At 42.7% G+C, this 22,784-nt stretch overlaps 2 protein-coding genes across 3 annotated transcripts; one reads left to right on the top strand and one right to left on the bottom strand.

Annotated features, from left to right (window-relative positions):
• The first annotated feature begins 2,300 nt into the window (after positions 1-2,300).
• LOC109197681 (protein NLRC3) lies at positions 2,301-19,281 on the top strand. Of its 2 annotated transcripts, XM_019353378.2 has the most exons (6): positions 2,301-2,395; positions 8,495-8,630; positions 11,721-11,962; positions 12,067-13,858; positions 18,861-19,034; positions 19,230-19,281. In XM_019353378.2, exons 2-6 carry the CDS (start codon positions 8,521-8,523, stop codon positions 19,264-19,266), a joined length of 2,355 nt encoding a protein of 784 aa, XP_019208923.1. In that variant the 5' UTR covers positions 2,301-2,395; positions 8,495-8,520; the 3' UTR covers positions 19,267-19,281. The 2 variants fall into 2 exon arrangements, with proteins under 2 accessions (XP_019208923.1, XP_025765985.1); XM_025910200.1 differs by lacking the exons at positions 18,861-19,034; positions 19,230-19,281 and adding an exon at positions 17,029-17,062.
• On the bottom strand, positions 4,986-8,485 carry LOC109197682 (proline-rich protein 36-like). Its single transcript, XM_019353380.2, has 2 exons — positions 6,795-8,485; positions 4,986-6,706 (listed from the first exon to the last, which is right to left on the bottom strand). The coding sequence occupies exon 2, from the start codon at positions 6,457-6,459 to the stop codon at positions 5,320-5,322; it is 1,140 nt and encodes a 379-aa protein (XP_019208925.1). The 5' UTR covers positions 6,460-6,706; positions 6,795-8,485; the 3' UTR covers positions 4,986-5,319.
• Positions 19,282-22,784: the final 3,503 nt, after the last annotated feature.

Genomic DNA, 22,784 nt, shown 5'->3' with positions numbered 1-22,784 from the left:
TGCATGCTCTTGCAGAGCGTGCTTGTGAAAGTGAAACTAAAGCAGAGGGTGAGTGTAAGTTATTTTGAGGAGCTGTTTGGATGATGCTGTTTGAATAACCAGGTTATTCATTATTATCTTCTATTCATTTATATCTTTTGATTAAGCTTTTAGTAGTGGTTCTTGATTAAAACGTTTATTCAACATATTACATATATATAGTTTCAGTTAGGTTATTACACATGTAAGGATGAGCCTCTGTTCTGGTGAAAGGTCAGAAGTGCAACAGGTGAGATGAGAGAGGATTTAAGGTCGACACACACACATACACACACTTACACAGCAGTTAGACTCAGGGGTAGGCGAAGGTTAGAATAATATTTTGTAAAAGCTTGCAACTGCAAAATTGTGTCTGCACAAGTGACAGTGTGCCTTAAGATGTGTTGCTGATGTTCCAGAGATAAGCGAGCGAAGGCGAGCTACAGGAAGACACCTGGGATGGAAATGGAGGCGATGTTCTTTTCAAACTGTGTTAAAAGTTGCTAACAGAACATTTGTGGTTTTGAAAGTCATGCATGTGATGACGTATGAGGGGCCGTCAGAAAACAAACCCTGATGCTATAAAACGATTGTCTTGTGTATTTTGGGGCGGAGATCTACAGCTGATGTTGTGCAGTGTACATCTCCCCACGCGTGTTCATTAAAATCATCGTTTGACTTGACCCGGCCGGATCAGTGTTGTTATTTGGATTTCCTCCTATATCCCTCCTTAATATTTGAACCCTAACATTTTGGGGGCTCGTCCGGTGGTTAAGGAGGGAGAGAGTTGGAGGTGTAGACGGAGAAATTCGGGGTCCGTGGTGGTCAGACGGGCAGGCATGATCCGGCAATCGAACTGAGTGGGCAGACGCCTTTATAAAAGAGGTAGGCACAGGCCTGTTGATTTTATCCGAAGTGTGCTGAATTGGATGATAAAATTAAATGTCTATTCAGTAAAAATTGCCGGTAAATGTCTGTTTTGATTTTGGTGAAAATCTCATGAGGTTTGAAAGTTGAAATAATGATAATGGAAGTTTGTAAGTGACAGTACTGAGTAAAGAGAATAAGTGTATTTAAAGCAGTTGGACTGCGGAGTGAATTTAGTATAATAGGTAATTGGTCATATTTAGTTGGTGAGACGGTTGGACCGGCTTCGGTCATATACTTCATGTGAAGTTGTGATGGTTGTTTTAAATTAAGGTAAATTTTTTAGGATGACAGCAGGGCTGTTAGGAACCGCATTTCTCGAAGGTAACGCTTCCAACTTGCCTTAGACGTAGGGCATTTTCCTGTGGGAAGAGCAGGGATAGTACGACTGGCGACCGGGGACAACTTAGGAACCTCCCAAATAGCTAAGAATTTGAGTCTCTTTACCGTTTGGAACGGTGGTTTGCGCTTTTTTGGGTAGCAAAGCTTGGAGCTTTGGTGAGTATTCAAACTAAACAGGGGAAGATCAAAATTGACAGAGCCCATTGGTCCATTGGATTATCAAGACCCAATCACCCTCGTGCAATGATTATTAAGGTGGATAATCTGGTAGACAAGATGAGGATCCTCACTGCAGCTAAAGATAATGGCCCCCTGACTTATGATGGTCAGATCACTCATATTCAACACGATTTGGCAACAGGAGATTAGTATTATAATATGACACGTCTATAAAAAATATAAAGTCTGTACAAATGTGAAACAACAAAGATAAAAGCAGCTGGAACGACAGCTATTCAAACCTGAACACTTACATCAGCCAGAAGACAGAGTGAGTCCTCCATCTCTCTGAAGGAGGCCATGGTGGTGAGCACAGATGCAGCACCAGTGTTGATGTGTCCACTCTCACAGTGTCTCTCTTTCAAGTTTGTCCTCACATTCTCAAAAAAAGAACATGTATATGCAGATGCCCAGAGCCTAACACCCGCTATAAAAACTTTTGTACCACCAGATTTCCATATACTTACATTTGAACGTGTTCGTCTCCTGCATTAACTCCGCTTCGATCGCTATCATTATCAGAAAAATATCTCCTGTATGGCCCAATGAATCCTGGGATATGTTGGGCCACAAAGGACACACCTGACCCGTCCTTCAAACTCAGGGAAATGAAAGACACATTTGGAAGACTCTTCGAATTTGAACAGCCTTCATCGCGTCCATGTGATATAATTTCCTACAAATGTGCATTCGAAGCATCCTCTCCCTGAATTTGGAAACGCCCAATGTGATGATAGAGAGCAGGAAGAACCAGTCTCAACAAGTGACACACACACACCTGATTTCCTGTAACTGCAGAGGGGAGGAGCCAACCCGAGCAGGTGGGAACAGGAAGAGAAACAGCTGAGCCTCCGTTCGTAGCAGCAGCAGGAAGGTGAAGCTGAGGCAGGTGAGTGTTAACACCACATTGTTGTAGTTTTGCTGTCAGAGTCTCTGAGTGTGTTTGTTTGTGTGGACTGTAGAGGGATGAAGAAGAGTCACAGTGAACTCTGTAGCTGTGATTGGCTCAATAATCACCTTCAATGGAGCGAACACAGAGAACGAGCCGAGGAACCTGACAAACCTGTTTGTGTGTGTGTGTGTGTACCTGTTTAGACATCTTTGTGAGGACAAACAGTTGGTATGCTACGATACTTGTGAGGACCAATAGAGTCCCACAAAATGCCCGTCCCCACGAGTTTGAAAATATTTCTGAGGCTTTTTGGTGTCCTCACTAAAATCTGAAAACAAGTGTCTGTGTGTCATAAAGAGAGTCGAGTTCACGGTCACACACTTTCTATCTCAGAGGCTGTATCCCAATTCAGGTTCTGCAGCCTCAACGGTCCACAAGGGCCGCGTACTCAAAGACATCTAAGGCCGGAAGTGAGAGGCTTGTGAAATGGGACGATCTAGCCTCCGTCGCGCTGCCCAGGTTGCCTAGCAACCATGATACTAACAGCTTGAAACGTTTCAAACAGCTTTGTTTGACAGAAAGGAAGGAGAACATATTTTGTTCATTTGTTTCTACATGAGCTCTGTGTGATTTAATAAGTATCTGAGGCTGAGACCACAGGACTGTAAAACATGATTGTTGGGCTTCATTTCTGTACTGAACAGTCATTTAAGATTAGCTAGTAAATAACAATTAGCTAATGTTGTTCATGAGACTAAAGTCATCTCACTTTGGTAATGTAACTATAATATGGCCAATATTGTAGTTATTATATTAATCATTATTAGTTATTACAGCAGTGAGCTTGAACTCTGGGTCAAAGACTCAAGTTGCAGTTATTTATATTTCCTATCACCTTAAATCTTCACTCAAAGACAAGTATCTCTGACAGTGTATATACAGATGTATTATATAGAAGAGACAAACATTGTTCTTTTAATATGTTGGCATTACTAAATTTGGCTCAATGCTTACATATATGTGTAAAAAGAAAATGTACGAGCTGTGATAACTGTTGCTGATAGAATGAAGATCAGACTGATATATGAAATATTCCTTTATTGGGTGAGAAAATCAGACCATGTCATAACTGCTTTAAGTCATACAGAATAGATATCAGAGCCTTAAACAGGCCGACTTCTGCTAAATGGGTCAAACTGGGCAGAAAGTCTACAAACACATAACATCCTTATAGAATATGATGTAACACTATAGATCAACTTACCTCAGAATATATAAAGCATATAAACAATTACAGCAATATGATGCAACAAACACAGCAGTGCTACTAATCCAAAATACTCAAAGCTTCATAGAACTGAAACAAACATTTATTTTTAGCTCCATTCTGCTGCTGATACATACTTTAGGTTTCTGAATATTAAACTTGTTGCTGCCTTTCATAGTGTGTAACTTGAAGGCCCTGAGTACTTTCTCCCACACTGAAAACACTGGGATGATAACATTATTTGAACATTACCTAATAAGACTGATTCAGGACAGACAATTAGTTATGTTAAACTTTCCTAGCAGTCCTTCACAAACAGGGAACAGTCTGTCTATTCTCTCCATCTGTCAGCTGCTGCTGGCTCTTCCTCCTCCTCTTCCTCACACACTGCTGAGTTTGTCCTGGTGGATCATCAGGGGTGCAAAGCCTCACAGATGATGTGCAGCAGTGGGTACTTCAGTCTGTCCTCACTCTGGACACTTGCAGTCGTCACACATGGAAATCAAATGTGTGAGAAGCTGCAGGATTCAAACACAAGTGTAACTTATAAATACATGTTCATACTTTTATTCCACAATCAGAGAGAAAGAAACAGAGAGAGAGTGCAGGACAGACAGACAGGTGACAGTCTCAGGTGTACACACTGCTACAAAACAGCACAAGAGAAGGAGGATTTAGTGTTTGTGTTATTACGAGTGCTAAACAAGAAGAGTTCCCAGATGGTCCAGTGGACACATGTGTGACTCCTGTGATTAAAGCATCTTTCTTTCAGCTTAACGAGTGAACCGTCAGCTCGTTCAAACACACGTTAAAGTCCGTTTGGCTCGACACCACCGAACAGAGGCAGCAATATAACATAGCTAACATTAACAGTGCAGTGAATCCTGCTTGTGCTGTCATATTCAGGACTGCAAACCGAGCAGCATCACTGACTTTCAGCTTGTTGTGTTTGTGGATATATGACTGACTTTAATTATCCATAAAATCATCACATTCTCTGTAAGATTAGATCTGTAAGCTCCTCCTGCTCGCTGAATTCCCGCTCCGACTCACAGAGCCCCTCCGGCTGTGGCGCGGGCTCCCCACGCTCGCCGAGCTCCTGCTGCGGTTCGCTAAGCTGCTCCTCCGGCTCGCTGAGCTCCACAGCTGGCAACGCGGGCTCCTCCGCTCGCTGAGCTCCTCCCGCTCGCTGAGCTCCTGCTCGGGCTTGCTGAGCTCCTCCGGCTCGCTGAGCTCCACCGCTGGCGATGCGGGCTCCTCCCGCTCGCTGAGCTCCTCCCGCTCGCTGAGCTCCTCCCGCTCGCTGAGCTCCTCCCGCTCGCTGAGCTCCTGCTTGGGCTTGCTGAGCTCCTCCCGCTCGCTGAGCTCTCGCTCGGGCTTGCTGAGCTCCTCCGGCTCGCTGAGCTCCACAGCTGGCGACGCGGGCTCCTCCCGCTCGCTGAGCTCCTCCCGCTCGCTGAGCTCCTGCTCGGGCTTGCTGAGCTCCTCCGGCTCACTGAGCTCCCCCGGCAGCGGCGCTGGCTCCTCCCGCTCGCTGAGCTCCTCCCGCTCGCTGAGCTCCTCCCGCTCGCTGAGCTCCTGCTCGGGCTTGCTGAGCTCCTCCGGCTCACTGAGCTCCCCCGGCAGCGGCGCTGGCTCCTCCCGCTTGCTGAGTTCAACAGTTGGCAACGCGGGCTCCCCCGCTCGCTGAGCTCCTCCTCCGGCTGTGACGCGGGCTCCCCCGCTCGCTAAGCTGCTCCTCCGGCTGCAGAGCGGCTATAGATGGTTGATCCGGAGGTGAAGATGGCGATGCGGTAGCTGCAGGTGGTGAAGATGATGGTCGAGCGGGTGGTGTGGATGGTGTAGCCAAGAGTGCTGCGGTCGCTGCAGTCTGATGGGACGCTGGCGGAGAAGTAGCTGCAGAGGGTGGAGGTGATGATGGTGTGGCAGCTACTCGTGGTAGACTGGACAGTGATGCAGGAACAACAGACTGGTGAAATGATGGCAGAGTTGGTCCAGCAGGCATATCGACCTCCAACTGAGGACGAGGATGAGAGGCTGACTGGACTAAAGACTGAGTTACGTGCTGGGCAGCAGACTGAGTTACGTGCTGGGCAGCAGACTGTGCTAGGGCTACAGGCTGTGCTACGAGGTTAGCGTTCACACAGTCCAGTGAATAAACAGATGAGGCGAGTGAAGATGAATTGTCCATATGACTCACCACAATCGGCTGAGGGAAAGCCAGGGAATCTGGCGGCGGTGAGGCGTGCCGGCGGCGCGAACATCGCTTCCCAAATGATGCCGGGGCCGGCGTGTCTGACTGCGGTTCCACCAGCCGGCCGGGCAGGACAGCAGCCGTGTTGTTTTGAACTGCCGGTCCTTCGTCTGCTGACTCAGCACATGCCGCGGGGGTGAGTGGAGAAGTGGTGAGGTGCAGAGAGCGTGGGAACCGTTTCCCCCGCAATGGAGGGTCCAACAAGTGAGCTGCAAGCGACGGTGGGGAAGCTGTCTGCCTATGAAAAAAGAAAAAGGCAGCAAGGGCTCCTAAGGAGGTCGCCACATCCTCCTTACCCGGACAGCCCAAACCCAAAAGCTCAAAGCTGGAACTTGCCCTCAGTATGGTTATAATCGAAATCAATCTCTTAATGTCCAAAAAGCTCACAGAAAAGGTGGTTGAAGACAGGAAAGTATCAAAAAATACGACCTGTATGTGTCTCTGATGTGGATCTGCCACCTGGATAATGCTCCGACAGTAATTCCAGAGCTGGGCGAGCAACTCCTCTTGTGAGACGGTCCTTGAGTCCGCTGGGTCCATCTGGCTGGATCGTTCTGTCACGGTCTGTGTGGCAGACCGTGGGGATGTGAGGAATGAGGACCCAAAATGCAGGACTTGACGCTGAAGGCAGTGCGTTTATTTACAGGGGTGAAAATCCAAACAACAATAAATCCCCCGTGCGATCCCAACTCCCGTTCCGTGTCTTCTCCCTTATCCCGTGCTCCGTGCTCTGTCTCCGTTCCCTGTGTACTATCCGTGTGCTGCCTCCTGGATGCCGCAATGCCTCCTGGGGAAACACGCATACAAAAGGTAGCCGTGAGTACAAAACCTAACAGCAGACCTGCACTAACCTTGCACATAAACTTAAGACTGACGGGAAGTCACTCAACGATCCAGCGTTGAGGAGCTCTCAGCCACACTGTTTTGAAGCTCCTCTGACGAGGCTTGATCGGCGCCAGGTGTGTGTGGATTCCTGGGTGGGACCGGTCAGCTGGCAGGGCCACACCCACCAGGCCTAAAAGTGCCTGCCACGACCGCACCCTCACACACATGCACACACCCATAAACACCTGACAGTACACAAACACGGAACACAGGACAGCAGACACAACCATAATAACAATAATAACAATAACCACAATAATAATAATAATTACAATATAGTCCACACTGCTCACGGACCCCGAATCCCTGGAGCTGGGTCCGTGACAAAATATATGATATCTTGATAAATCGAGCAGATATTTGAAGTTTACACAGCTACATTCTAGCTTGAAAATAACTAAAAAGTTTATTGTGTGACCCAGAAAGAGTAATATTTAAAAGTTTTTAGCCCCGCTCGTCCGCCATTGCCGCGTTTGAGTTTCGGACGAAATGCATTCTGGGATATTTAGCTGCACCAAGTCCACACAAGTCACCATCGATGCATGCTCAATAAAACAGGCGGAGCAAGAACACATCCAGGACTTTTTCACGTTCTCGGTTTGATGCGTACTTCGAATTGGAACAGTACTTGGTCTCCGACTGATGACGTATCACGAGTACACGAGAACGCATATTGAGACAGACCCTGAGTCTCTGCGAGCTCAGACAGATGAGAACAGGAAGTATGCAGTTGAAAAGAGCGCCCCCCGTGGAGAACAGGATGAGTATAACCTTTAGTTTCTGCAGTCGTATTGTGTTCAGAGGCTGTTGCAGTTTCTCAGCTGTTCGAGCTGTTTGTTGTTGTTTGGAGAGACGTTTGTGTGTTTCAGGTTCTGCTGCTTAAAATGAACACAATCTAAAGCAACACTCTGATGTTTTATGATGTTTTTGTTACAAAAAAGTTTTTATACATCATTAATGCTGATGTCAATGTTGTTATTGTTATCCTAGTGCAGCATATTCACTTTTTATGTCATCGTGAAGTCAGATAATGTAAAGAAAAAACCTCAAAGAAAGAAAGTGCTCTAACCCCCAATTACTATTATATACAACCTAAAACTAAAACCGTTCCTAGTTCATGTGTCCCACACTACTGGGAGCATTTCAAGCATGAATGACATGAAGTCAAGTTGAGGCAGGAAGAACCTTCCTGTCACAGAGTAGAAGCTGCAGTCTGTTTCTGGCAAAGCGACTTTAATATATCCTTTATTCAAAAATATATAAATAAATAGAAAAACTCTCACTGACATTAAAAATGTCTTTTTCCATCTGTTCCATCTGACCAACAGAGCAGCAGAAACTTAACAAATCTACCATCACACTTCTGTAAAGATATCTGAAGAAAAAGGACCTGATTATAATGTAGAAGCTCATTTCTTTATCTTATATAGAACATAAATCCTGTTTGTTACAGTGTGTACATAAAAATATTAGACATAAAAACACACAGAAACATCTGCAGTCACTTTTTGGCACCACAACAGCAAATTATGACTCCACCATCAATTGTCACGAAATATGAGGAGTGGGGCAGGTTACCCCTCATAACCCTCACCATAACACATTCGTCACAGCACTCCGTGTTTAGAAACCCGTCAGTGTGATGCTTCCAGTACAACAGCACCTCTGAGTGTGTGTGTTTACCGCTCAGACTAACTCCACCCTGACATCAAGAAGATGGAGGAAGAGGACGGAGCAGCATCTGCAGCATCCAGCTGTGTGTCTGTGAGGAGTGATGGGGTCACACAAACACCTCCACATTACAGTCATGGACCTGCAGTAACAATGTAAGAGAGCTGCTAACTCATTTATTCAGAGTGTAAATAATGATCGTGATCACTTTCTAATTTGTAAAAATCAGTTTCATGTTTCAGATTTTTGACTAAAATGTCTCCTGACAGTGAAAACTTTCATGAAGGAAATGAAACTGATTTGTCCTGATTGTCTTTGAACGTCTCTGCAGCTGAAAATCAAAATCAAACTTTTTCTCTGAATTAAAAGGAAGGAAACAACAGTTTATTCTTTATGGTGAAACTGATGCTTTATGGTGTTTGCGTCTGTTTTTCTGTAGATTTATGCAGATAAACTGTAAACTCAGATTAACTATACCATCAAATTTTAAAGGAAAATATCAGGATGAGTGTCTGTGAGCTGAGTCATCACAAACATTAAAAGGATGATGTTCTAGGACACGTGACCTGAACCCAACAGAAATGATCCAAGTAAAGTGACACTTCCTCAGAGCTGCACATAAAGACCGATGTTAACTGTTCAGCTCAGAGGACAACTTGAGGTTGTAGCTCATTGTCTATGGGCAGAACTTTGTGCCATTAAAAACTGAATTTGAACAAGTTAAATTCAAATCTGAATTGCTCAACTTGAATAAAAGCTTCTAAAACTGAATTCGAATTAGCCTAATTTGAAATTCAATGTATAGGTTTGAAAATGATCATCACTAAATTGAAAGTGAATTTTCCATCCATTTGCTTCCACTTATCCTTTTCAGGGTCACGGGGGGCACTGGAGCCAATCCCAGCTGTCATAGGGCGTATTAAATTCTGTTCTTTTGAATTCTTTTGGCGACAGAGAAAGACTGGACTCAGAGTGGTTAAAGCTCAAAAAATGATCTTTATTTTACATTTCCGGAAATGGAGAACTGCAGACACGAGCACGCACTCACAGTTCTGAAAGCATTACAGGCTACTTCCGTATATATATTTCTGCTATACGTCACACACAGACACACATAGTTTCGATCAAAACAACTCCTTCTGGTCTGACTAATGTGTGTATGTTACTTAGTTCCGCTTTTTCTGTCTGGTTTCGGGTTCTTAATATTGCCTCTGCAGCTCTGCACTAAACTTCCTGTTTCTTAACTTCCCCTTACTAAAGCCTCTGTTGCTAGGCGACCTGTCACCCTCTGACCTAGTTCTTTCTCACATCTGGTCTTGGTTTATAAAGGCCTTTATTATTAAAATACATAAAACAATATAATCGGAAAATAAGCATTAAGAATATATATTTATTTCGTAACAGGCGAGAGGCAGGGTACACCCTGGACAGGTCGCCAATCTGTTGCAGGGCTAACACACAGAGACAGACAACCATTTGTGCTCACATTCACACCTATGGACAATTTGGATTAATCAATTAACCTATCCCTACAAACTGCATGTCTTTAGACGATGGGAGGAAGCCATAGTACCTGGAGGGAACCCACGCAAACACGGGGAGAACATGTGTTGTGGAAAATCTAACAATAACCTGCAACGCACCCAGTGAGCTTGATTTGAAGTGGGTTTAATAAACACATTGCATAGTGGAGAGAGCATCCCAGTGAAACACTAGGACCATCTCTGAATTGTGGCCACCACCCTTACATCTTATATACGCAGACACAGACACTCTTAAACAAAGAACATTCCACAGCAGATCAATTATTAGCAGACCCGTAACTGTTCAGTGTAAGAAATGCTCTGACCAACTGTCACCTCCTTTACAACAGGATGCCCAGTGCCCTCAAGAGGAAAATGAGTCTGCTGTAAAGGTGCAATAAAACTTGGGCCCCACTTGTGATCACATTCTTACTATACTAAAGTGATATGGTTAAAATATGTGATTAATAAATCTGCCACCACACATGCAAACTCCACACAGAAAGACTCTGGCCTGATGGTGGAATTGAACTCAAGACCTTCTTGCTGTGCGGCAACAGTGCTAAACACCGTGCCACCGTACTGCCCTGAAAGTGAATTTTATATTTTGAAAATGAATTCATTGAATTTGAAATTTTATTCCAGCCTTCCTTAAATTTAGCTCTTGAATACTTTCAGTTTCATGTCGCACCATTCAATTTCAGTTCTACAATTCAATTTCAGACTCATTTGCATTACTGGATCGTGCCTGCAGCATCCAGTAATGCTGCACTTATGAATTAGACTAACTATTCATTTTAGCTAAAGTTGGGAAGTTGTGTAAGACATAAATAAACCTAAAGTACAATGATTTGGACTTTCATTTGAGTGTTTCTCTACTGTAGGAGTCTCTGCAAGCATACAGGACTCTGAGAGGATCCAAGATGACGACTTTGGGATTCTACTGGAAACAGTTGATCATATTTGTCAAAGCTGAACCCAGGGCAAACTACGCTAAATTATCATTTTTAGGTAACAGGTGCAATAAGCATAAAAGTTATTGTACTGCTCTCATTTATTGACATGATGCTTCTTCTTATACATGTAATACATTTATTACCAACCTGTGTTTATCCGCTGGTCATTCAACCTGATGAATGACTGACGTCTTAATCTGTGCCCTGCTCCAGCTCAAGATGCTGTAGACTTTCAAATTAGACTAATTCAAATTCAGTTTTAGAAGTTTTTATTCAATTTGAGCAATTCAGATTTGAATTGCTCAATCTTGTTCAAATTCAGTTTTTGATGGCACAAAGTTCTGCCCATAGTTATCTGCTATACTGGGGTTACTTAACTTGGTCACCGTGCAAATTTCTTTTGACTGAACCAAATTCTTTTATTTTTTGGTTGCATATTTAACCTCTACTGTCAGGAATGGAGAAGATGAGGCTCAAACGCTGTTGGGTTGTAGGTGTGGTTCAGGTTAGAGTGAGTTTCCATGGAATAAGTGTAAGTCAGAGTGCTGGAAACATGACTGTGTTAAACTCCCAGAAAAGATATTTTCATTTTTGTCATTCTTCTGAGTCGACTCAAAGGAAACATCACTCTGATTCTGAATTCAAACACCAGTTTCTCCACTTTGATTTTTCTCTGTGACCATCAGAGCTTCTGCACAGTGTCATCAAATCTGGATGCTTGTCACTGACAGTCAGTGATTTTACTGATAAAGAAATGTGTTCACAGAGGGAGGAAGAGGAAGAGGAGTGGTGTTTGTGAGGAGGAGCAGCTGTCCTGCTGTGCTTTGTGTCAGGACGTCCTGAAGGATCCAGTCTCTACCAGCTGTGGACACTGGTTCTGCAGACAGTGCATCTCCTCATACTGGGACCAGTCTGCTTCATCAGGAGACTCGTCCTGTCCCCAGTGTGGAGAAAGATCCAGAAGCAGAGCTGGACTGCAGACAGCCAGTCAGAGCAGCTGTGTACAAAGTAGGACTGAACATCTGTCTGCTGATGGACTCGTTTCTGAAAACTGGACTTCTTGTTGTTGTTCAGACATTGAAGAGTTTTCTTTCTGTTTTTCTTTCTTTCAGCAGATGTTGGTCTGCAGGAGGTTTTAGATGAACATAAGATCAGTCTGAGGAGGAGATGTGAACGTGTGACTGAAGGAAGTGATGAAACAGGAAGTAGAAGCCTCCTCAACAGGATCTACACTGAGCTCTACATCACAGAGGGACAGAGTGAAGAGGTTCATACCCAACATGAGGTGAGGCAGCTGGAGACAGCTTCCAAGATGGACGCCCTCCATGACACTCCAATCAGGTGCCAGGACATCTTTAAAGCCTTACCTGACCAACAGAGACCCATCAGAGTGGTTCTGACCAACGGCGTGGCTGGTGTTGGAAAAACCTTCTCAGTGCAGAAGTTCACTCTGGACTGGGCAGAGGGCTTGGAGAACCAACATGTCAGTGTGGTGGTTCTGCTTTCATTCAGGGAGCTGAACCTGATCAGAGATGAGCAGTACAGTCTTCTGCAGCTGCTCCATGTTTTCCATCCAACATTACAGAAGGTCACAGCAGAGAAGCTGGCTGTCTCTCAGCTTTTGTTCATCTTTGACGGCCTGGATGAAAGCAGACTTTCATTGGATTTCACCAACAGGAAGCTGCTGTCTGATGTCACACAGAAGTCATCAGTCAGCCAGCTGCTGACAAACCTCATCCAGGGGAATCTGCTTCCCTCGGCTCTCGTCTGGATAGCTTCCCGACCTGCAGCGGCCAATCAGATCCCTCCTACATGTGTTGACAGGCTAACAGAAGTACGAGGCTTCAGTGACGCCCAGAAGGAGGAGTACTTCAGGAGGAGATTCAGTGATGAAGAGCTGTCCAGCAGAATCATCTCCCACATGAAGACATCCAGGAGCCTCCACATCATGTGTAGAATCCCAGTCTTCTGCTGGATCACTGCTACAGTTCTGGAGCACATGTTGACTACAGAGCAGAGAGGAGAGCTGCCCAAGACCCTGACTGACATGTACTCACACTTCCTGCTGGTTCAGACAAAGAGGAAGAAGAACAAGTACCATGAGGGACATGAGACGAGTCCACAGGAGCTGACGGAGGCTGACAGGGAAGTTCTTCTGAAGCTGGGGAGGCTGGCGTTTGAACATCTGGAGAAAGGAAACATCATGTTCTACCAAGAAGACCTGGAGCAGTGTGGTCTGGATGTGACAGAGGCCTCGGTGTACTCAGGAGTTTGTACAGAGATCTTCAAGAGAGAGTGTGTGATCTTCCAGAAACCAGTCTACTGCTTTGTTCATCTGAGCATTCAGGAGTTTCTGGCTGCTGTCTACATGTTCCACTGTTTCACCAGCAGGAAGACAGAGGTGCTGAGGGATTTTTTGGGGCGAAAGTACAGTGGGTCATCTCTGGATGATTTCCTTAAACGAGCCATGGAGAAATCCCTCCAGATTAAAAATGGCCACCTGGACCTGTTTGTTCGCTTCCTTCATGGCCTCTGTCTGGAGTCCAACCAGAGACTCTTAGGAGGTCTGCTGGGTCAGACAGAGAACAGTCCAGAAATCATCCAGAGAGTCATCAAGAACCTGAAGAAGATGAACAGTTGTAAAATCTCTCCTGACAGAAGCATCAACATCTTCCACTGTCTGATGGAGATGAACCACCTCTCAGTACATCAGGAGATCCAAGAGTTCCTGAAGTCAGAGATCAGATCAGAGAAGAAACTCTCTATGATCCACTGCTCAGCTCTGGCCTTCATGCTGCAGATGTCAGAGGAGGTTCTGGATGAGTTGGACCTGCAGAAGTACAAAGCTTCAAAGGAGGGCCGTCTGAGACTGATTCCAGCTGTGAGGAACTGCAGAAAGGCTCGGTGAGTCCAGATGTGATCATTAACATCATTGATCAATGTAGGTTAATAGTTTAATTTTTAAAATAAGAATCACACTCCTTTATTTACTTTGTTTTATTATTTTGCGTTGAAATGGAGTACAGAGTACATTCCTTGGCATTGCACATTTTAATATCTCCAAAAGTTGAATCTGTTCATCTGGACGTAGCGTTTTGTGGGAGAAACGTTTCGTCACTCATCCAAGTGACTTCTTCAGCAGACTGAAGAAGTCACTTGGATGAGTGACGAAACGTTTCTCCCACAAAACGCTACGTCCAGATGAACAGATTCAACTTTTGGAGATTTACTTTCCTGGATGATTGAGAATGCATCAAGACACATTTTAATATGTTTTAGCTGAGACTGTAATGGTAGGGAAGACTGAGAACCTTCACAGACAGGTAGGGAAAGACCATCTCTGAATGGAGGAGGGGGCCTAAGGGTACATCTTTCACCATCTTACAATGCTGTGATTGCAGCCATTCCCCAACTCTCTGTGAATGGTACTCATCGCCATTGATCAGTGGGCTTTGATCAGTGTTCGTTGATCAATGGTCATGAGAATTTACATAATTAAGATTAAGGAACTGGAGAGAGAAAGGAGAGTCCCAGATTTTAATCCTAGTGGGAGTGTCCCTTAAGAGGGTAGTTGACCAACTATTGATCATGTTGGTCAACATGGAGGGCGACCGTGGTTCAGGGGGTTGGGAAGCTCATCTTGGAAGGTTGCCGGTTTGATCCCCAGCTCTGTCTGTCTTGGTCGTTGTGTCCTTGGGCAAGACACTTCCGCCTACTGGTGTTGGCCAGAGGGCCGGCCAATGGTGCAATATGGCAGCCTCGCTTCTGTCAGTCTGCCCCAGGGCAGCTGTGGCTACAAATGTGGTTTGCCTCCACCAGTGTGTGAATGTTCAGTTCAGATCAGTTCTTTTTTATTTCAAACATATACATTCACCAACATTTCATAAAATCTTTCCATGCAGTTGTTTGAAAAGGAGTAGGCAGAAGTATATACTTATTTAGCCCTACCCCCTCAGGTTTACATCCTCATCATCTAAATTTGAACATCAAAATGTACACAATGCCTTCAACTTAGAACATAACATCACAAAAAATATTTTCTTGTGTTCAACTAAAACTATATTTAGATTTGCTAATTTGCAGAAGAAAATTAACATCACTTTGACTGCTGTCTTGGGTTAATTGCATTTTCTTCATTCTTATACTTATTTAAAAAAAAAATTTTGAGTTTTATTTTAAACTGGTTTATATCACTACTGACCTTTATTTCTTCTTTTAACTCATTCCAGAATTTAACTCCCACTATTGAAATAGACATCCTTTTCAATGTTTTTCTTACTCTTTCTAATTTTAAATTCCACTTCCCTCTAAAATTATACCTCCCTTCTCTCTAAGAACCATTATTTCAATTGGGAGCATCCCTTTCCTTGCCTTATATATTATTTGCACTGTTTTAAATTTCACCAGATCCTGGAATTTTATAGCTTGCATCTTAATAAAGCCCTGTACACCTCCTGATTTATTAGTCTAATAGCCCTTTTCTGCATTATGATTATAGTCTGAATATTACTTTTATATGTATTTCCCCAAACCTCTACACAATAACTCATGTATGGTAATAGTAAAGCACAATATAACATGTACAATGTTTTCCTATCCAGAAATTGTTTTACTTTCCCCAAGACAGCAATGCCCCGTGTTAACTTTCCCCTCACATAAGTGATGTGTGATTTCCAACAGGCCTTATGATCAATGATCACACCAAGAAATTTTATGGTATTAACCCTTTCTAGATATACATTATCAACACAAATTTCAATGTTAATGTTTTTCTTATACTTTCCGAATAACATACATTTTGTTTTATTTAAATTTAAGGACAATTTGTTTCTATCAAACCACTTCTTTAATATCTTTAACTCCTGTGTGATCACCTCCAAAACCTGTTGAAATTTTTGATTTTTATTGATTGATTTGATTTATTGATTGATTAGCATTCAAATATCTCAGTGAATACAGAATAAAGATTACCACAAAGCAAGAAAGCATGAGACAAGGCTAATCAAAAGGCATTGGCTGAAGCATTTGCTTATTACGCCAACCCTTTTAACAAAAGATCTTTTTGCATGCAGCTCCTGTACACAGGGCTCGAAGCAAAGAATAAAACAAAGCAAAGCAAAAACAAGAAATTCCACACCTGAACAAAGTATATTGGTATCATCTGCAAAAATTACAAACTTTAGTATCTTCGATACTTTACAAATATCATTTACATACATAATAAACATTTTCGGACCCAAAACTGATCCTTGAGGTACTCCACATTCAGTATCCATCAATTTAGATTTAAACTCATTTATTTGTACATATTGCTGTCGATCCATCACATAGCTTTTTATCCAATCCAATACCACACCCCTAAACCCATATTTTTCCAGTCTGACTATTAGAATTTTGTGGTCAACAGTATCAAAAGCTTTTTTTTTTAGATCTAGAAAGACTCCAAGTGCATAGTTCTTGTTATCCATACATTCTGTTATTTCCAAAATCCATCACTGCCAAAGCTGTTGATCTATTATTTCTAAACCCATACTGGCAATTCGCCAACAATCCATGTTTATCCACAAAGCTATCAAATCTTTTTAGAAATATTTTTTCCAGTATCTTAGAAAACTGGGAGAGTCCCGACACTGGTCTATAATTTGTAAAACAATGCTTTTCACCTGATTTATAAATGGGAATAATTTTTGCAACTTTCATTTTTTGTGGAAAAACCCCTTCCTGGAAAGACAAATTAAAAATATATTGTAGTGGTTTTACAATACCATCAATTACTCTCTTTACCGTTACCATATCAATATCATGACAGTCAGTACTTGTTTTGTTCTTAAGTGAGAGTGAATGAATAGTGGAATTGTAAAGCACTTTGAGTGTCTAGAAAAGCGCTATATAAATGCAATCCAATCCATTATTAATTCAGTTCAATTCAATTTTATTTATAGAGTGCCAAATCAAAACAAAAGTCGCCTCATCACATGAGCCAAGGTGTAAAAAAGGGTGTGGTTGATTATCAGCAGAGATTTCGAGAGATGAAACGTCTTTAAGAAACTTAAAGAAGTCACTTTTCTTTCCAGGCTCCTTAGATTACCATGACTGGATGGTGAGAACCTACACAGACACATCAGGTGAAGTTTTAAGTGTTTTGGTTCAGTTCCTTCTCTCACCCCAACCGGTCGCAGCAGATGGCCGCCCCTCCCTGAGCTGGTTCTGCTGGAGGTTTCTTCCTGTTAAAAGAGAGTTTTTCCTTCCCACTGTCGCCAAAGTGCTTGCTCATAGGGGGTCATATGATTGTTGGGTTTTTCTCTGTACCTATGAAGCACCTTGAGGCGACTTTTGTTGTGATTTGGCGCTATATAAATAAAATTGAATTGAATTGAATTGAGTTAAATGTTAAAATGGAGATGAAACACATATAAAGGCTCATTTACACCACTGAGCCCTGCTCTAAAACATGGACACAGATGTAACTCTGTCTGTGAAGCTGGGTTTAAGAAACAAGTGCTTAAAGTTAGAGTTTTAAAAACATGTTTAGCGCCATCTTCTGTCAGCGCGCAACGTGATGTCATGTGATTGGTTGGTTGGTTGGCAGGCTCACATTAGTTTATGTTAGCTAACTAGTGACAGGATGGATACCTCTAAGGAAAATAAGGACACTCAAACTAAACATGAGTGTGAGGGGATCACTTTAGTGCTGCAGCAGTGAGTTTATGTTAAAACAGGACAGACTGTCCACTTTACTGTCTGTCTGTAGCAGGAAGTGGCTGTTCATTCTTTGGCTAGCTGGACTGGAATGGGAAAATCCAGATGTTTGCTGTGATGTTCGGTTGTGAGGAGGACTGTGGAGGAGGAGAGCTTGTTTGAGTCAGGTGACAGGTGGTTCACTTGACCGAGTGTACCAGCGCTGCCAACAGCTGATGGGTTAATCACTGTCATTTTATCCAACAAAATAATCTTTCTGTTTCCAAACACATCCATACAATTTACATCATAACAGCCCACTACATGCACATCACACCACAAACATGCATAAACTTAAACATATCATAAAATATGTCCTGTACCTGTGTGATTAAATAGCTCACAGAATATCAACATTCAAACCACAACTTTGTTGTTATTTTAATTGTCACCTTTTAACCATTTATTTTGAATTAAAACTGTCAGTTCAAATATTTTAACACAGAAAGAAAGAGCAGCAGAAATATTAAGAAAAGGACAAATAAATCATTGTCTGTCTTCAGTATCCATGAACAGCATCAACATCCTCTGGTGAAATTTCTCTTTCCTCCTTAAAATATGTTAAATATCAGTTTAAATCAAAATTAATGGTTAAAACATGTATGTCACATATGATCATCAGGAAATAGAGAAAAGAGAATGATTCAGTTCCACATTTGCTCGAAGGCGTTGAAGTTCATTAAAATTGTCCAATTACTTTCTGATCTAAGATCAGATCTTAGATTACTTTCTAATCTCAGCCAAACGACTTGCTCAGAAACAAATAAACACAGAGATAAACTTCTCCTGACAGATATAATCTAATTGAATCATGTCCAACCTCAGAATACAGTCAGCCGTGTGCTGGGAGACATGTTTAACTGCAGTATATGAGCTCTGAGTGCTCCATCACAACTTGCAATGTGAGCCAACAGCAGGAACCCATATCTCCAAAAATGTCAGAACAAATGCGCTCCAGCTTAACAAATCAATATTTGAAACTTACTCCACTACATTTTCACCTAAAGAAATTATTGAAAGTGTAGCTGGTGACACAGAAACAGAGGATTTAAAAACTTTAAGTATAGATCAGGCTCCTCAGATTATGACCTCACTCTGTTCAATCTGTGTTTATAATGCAGATTTTCAGCTTTTATAATAACACATTTTATATTTTCTATAATCACAGACTGATAAACTGTGAATTCTCAGAGACTCACTGTGAAGTTGTGGCCTCAGCTCTGAAGTCCAACCCCTCCCATCTGACAGAGCTGGACATGAGTTTCAACAAGCTGCAGGATTCAGCAGTGAAGGTTCTGTGTGCTGGACTGGAGAGTCCAAACTGTCGACTGGAGACTCTGAGGTGAGTTCACTGACTGCAGCTGCTGTTTTTTTTTTTTTTCTATATTTCAGATCTTTGGATGATGTTTGAAACTTTGTTTAGTTCCTAAATGTTCAGGATGTGTCTGAAGACAAATGTGAAGATATTTGAGTGCTTTCAGAAATGTTGTGGCTTTCTAAACGACTGAACAACAGTTTTTCTTTTGGCTCCAAATAGAAGAGACAGACTTGAGCGGGATCCATTTAAAGCCTGACAGAAGTGGAGTGGTGACGGGGAGATGTTTGATAGGACAGTGTTTCAGCCTCCACAGGTTCATGTTGTGCTCCATCAGTCAGTGAAGATGAAGTCAGTACTGATGAGGCTGTAGAGTGTGTGAGGGATGTGAATGAGGCTGTTGGAGATCTGATGATAGCAGATAAAAACAGGCTTCAGAAACTTTGAGCTTGTGTAGAAACACAGAGAGAGAGAAAAGAAAGATATGAATGTCAAAGCTACTAAAGGTGAAGTTAGGAGGTGTTATGATGTTCATGTATCAGAAGCTGATCTGGCTGCTACAGAGACGACCCACACAGCTGCTGTGGTGAGGTGTGTGTTAAAGCAGAGGAACACACAGCAGCCTAACACAGGCCCAAACATGACAACAAAGCAGGATTCAGGCTCTGTGAGAGGATTTCAAACAGAAGCTGGAGAAGAGAAAGGACTCTGTTGGACTGACTACAGAAAGAAGGCAGCTGAGACCAAGTGTTTCCATGGAGATCAGTCTAACATTCATTTATACACTAACATACAGAAGTGAACGGATCCATGGTTTCAAATGTAGAAATAGTTCTCAGTTCATTTACAGAGTTTAATACAGTTCATGAGGAAATGTTCAAAACAGCAGCTGCGAAGAAATCTGCTTCACAAAGTTGGATCCAATTCCAATAGTTTGTGATGCACTGGAACGCAGCGTGAGCAGTTCACTGCCTAACCCCACAGAGACTGTCAGTCTGGACTTTTCTTTATTTCTACTGGCTGTCAGTGAGATTTCAGAGCAATCAGAGACTGTGGGTCTGTGGATGAACTATAATTCATAGTTATTGAAGTTGTAGAATGAGAAAGTTTGGGGTTATTTCCTGCTTTCATTGTCCTGCTTGTGCTGATGAAAATGTTTATTGATGTGTGAATTCATTCCTCAACGCTCGATTCTGCCTGAAACACGTGAAACCTCTGCTTTTCTTTTTTTTGTTTTTTGTTGGTGTAACACAATTCAACGCACTGAAGCATCAACTTGTTCCATTATCCAACAATGAAAACAGGAAACAGAGACAGCTGGCTTTCAAAGGAAAAGCTGCTCCTTATGAAATATGTTGGCAGTAAAATGTAAGAAGAGCTGAAGCACATAAATGATCTACGTGCCTAAATATTAAACACAGTTGATGCCTTTGTGTAAGTGTTGCACAGCTGATGGCCAATGGCTGCGCCTGCTGGAGTGTTGTGAGTGTTGAGATTCAGGTGTAGATGTAATAATGTACATATAGCAGAGTTTCCTGTTCCAGATCAGCTGATCAGAGTCAGGTCAATCAGCTCTGAGTGTGCTCAGTCTGAGTTATGGAGCCCCATACTATGATTCACCATGGCAACGGGTAAATAAACAGCAGAGGCTCTATGTGAATCCAGAGGAGCAGGAATATCAATATTGACAGTAGATGTTTGTGTGAAAGTGGTGGAAGCAAATTAGTGTGTGATGTTCTTTTAGTGTTGCACTTTGTAGATGGTCCCTGAACACTGGTTGTGTTTGTTTGAAGTTGCTTCCTGTTGGCTTCAGCTGTTTGGAGTTTCCATTTTCTAAACTTCTACATTCTGAACCTTCTTCAGCTCTGAACAGATGATGAAACACTGAATGATTTCAAGCACTTTGTCTAATACACTTACATCTTTCATTGTTTATGCAGTTTGAAGGACTGTGGTTTGTCAGACATCAGCTGGGCTTATCTGGCAGCAGCGCTCAAGTCCAACCCTTTGTATCCAAGAGTATTGGACCTGAGTGGAAACTACTGCAACCTGCAGGATTCAGGAGTGAAGCAGCTGTGTGTTCTTCTGGAGAATCCCCGATGTCGATTTGAAACTCTGAGGTTAGTCACATGTTTTAGTTGTGCTGAGATGAATATGATGTGAAAGTTGTGCTGACACTAAACTGCAGACATCAGGCTGATATTATATTGATCCACACTGAGGATCTTCATGGTCAAGTCTGTTTTCTTCTTCACTGGTCTAGTCCATTGACTGTAGCAGTACAATATTCACATTTCAACCAATTATTCCAACATATGGCCAGTGGCCATCAAAGTTCACAACACACAGCAATCTGTGAAAAAAAAAAAACCAGTAGGAATTATTGCACATTCACAAATTCACTGATTCACTGCTTCACAGCATGCTGGGTAATGCTAGCTGCTCAGGTATGGGCGTGCTAACGGCTGTGAGAGGCTCAGTGGCTGCAGGACACTGAAGAAGAGAAAAGAGAGATGGAGGATATAGAAAGGAGGCGGAGATGATGCAGAATTTTAGGTCCAGAGAGGAGCTCTGTGTGTGGGCAGGGCTCAGGCAGCTCCGCCCACACAGTGACAGTGAAGCAGGTGAAGAGTAATAAATGAAGACAGCAGACAGGATTTGATAAGCTGATGTACAAACATGTAGAATGATGGTGGCAGCTACAGAAACAGGTCCATACAGACTGAAGCGTGTTTCCTTTGCATCTTCCATATTTGATACTGAGAGTTTCCAGAAGAGCAAAGATCAAACACGCCTCCAAACATGTGACGAGTCAGACTGACATCATTTCTACAGAGACCAGTGTGAGCTCTCAGCAGGTCACTGCAATAAGAAGGACAAACAGTGCAGCAGGAATGATTAAACCCACTAACAGTCTGATATCCCCGTCTGCTGCTCCACCACCATCACTGCAGCTGACCAATCAGCTTCTGTCACGTCATGTAATTCTCTGTGACTCAAAGTGGAAAAAGACTAAATTCCTAATCTGAAGCTAACCTGACAAACAAAAAAATTACTGATGATTCCTACAAAGTTTGTGTGTTCAGTATGAGATGAGTTTGAATAAAACCATGGAGGAGCGGGCCGTGGCTGCTCTCACACACATTTTTATATAGGATAAATAAAAAGGGCAAGAGCAGCATCCCTGTGGGGGGAGGAGCAGACCTGATGGGACAGGACGACGTTTATCCGGCCTCTCTGAGTCCTGTTAGTTCCAAATCAAGAATCCAGCCTTATATTTTCATCATTTTTTGGACCTGAGTAAAAATGTTGTGGCTGGATACTTGATGATTTTTTTCTGTTCTTATATAGATCAGAGTAAAGGGCCACAAAGATGATCGGGTCCATGAGACTTGTTTACTCTCATGGAGCAAAAGGCCTTTTCCATGTACTTCTGCTCAGTGTTAAAGTGCTGATGATGTTCAAGCTTGGGCAGTAGGAGGGATTTCTGAGCATTCTTCACTAATCCAGAACAAAGCTGCAGAGTTTGATCCCTCCTAGTAGGACAGGAAACATACTGATAAAAGTTTCAAAGTGTCTTTGTAAGTAAGCATGATTGAAATGAGCCAGTCTGTGTTTGGTTCCTAAAGTTTGTGCATCATAAACATAGCTGAAGCAGAGGCAGCATGTACCTGTACCTCTTATAACACTGCTGTTTTAAGAGCTGAGGAAACTCAGGTAAAAAGGACGTAATGATACTGCTCAAAGCTCCAGGACACTCAGCATAAGTTACAGCAT

This window comes from Oreochromis niloticus, linkage group LG9 (assembly GCF_001858045.2).
Source record: "Oreochromis niloticus isolate F11D_XX linkage group LG9, O_niloticus_UMD_NMBU, whole genome shotgun sequence".
NCBI classification, from domain to species: domain Eukaryota; kingdom Metazoa; phylum Chordata; class Actinopteri; order Cichliformes; family Cichlidae; genus Oreochromis; species Oreochromis niloticus.
This window is presented reverse-complemented; position numbering and strand designations above follow the sequence as displayed.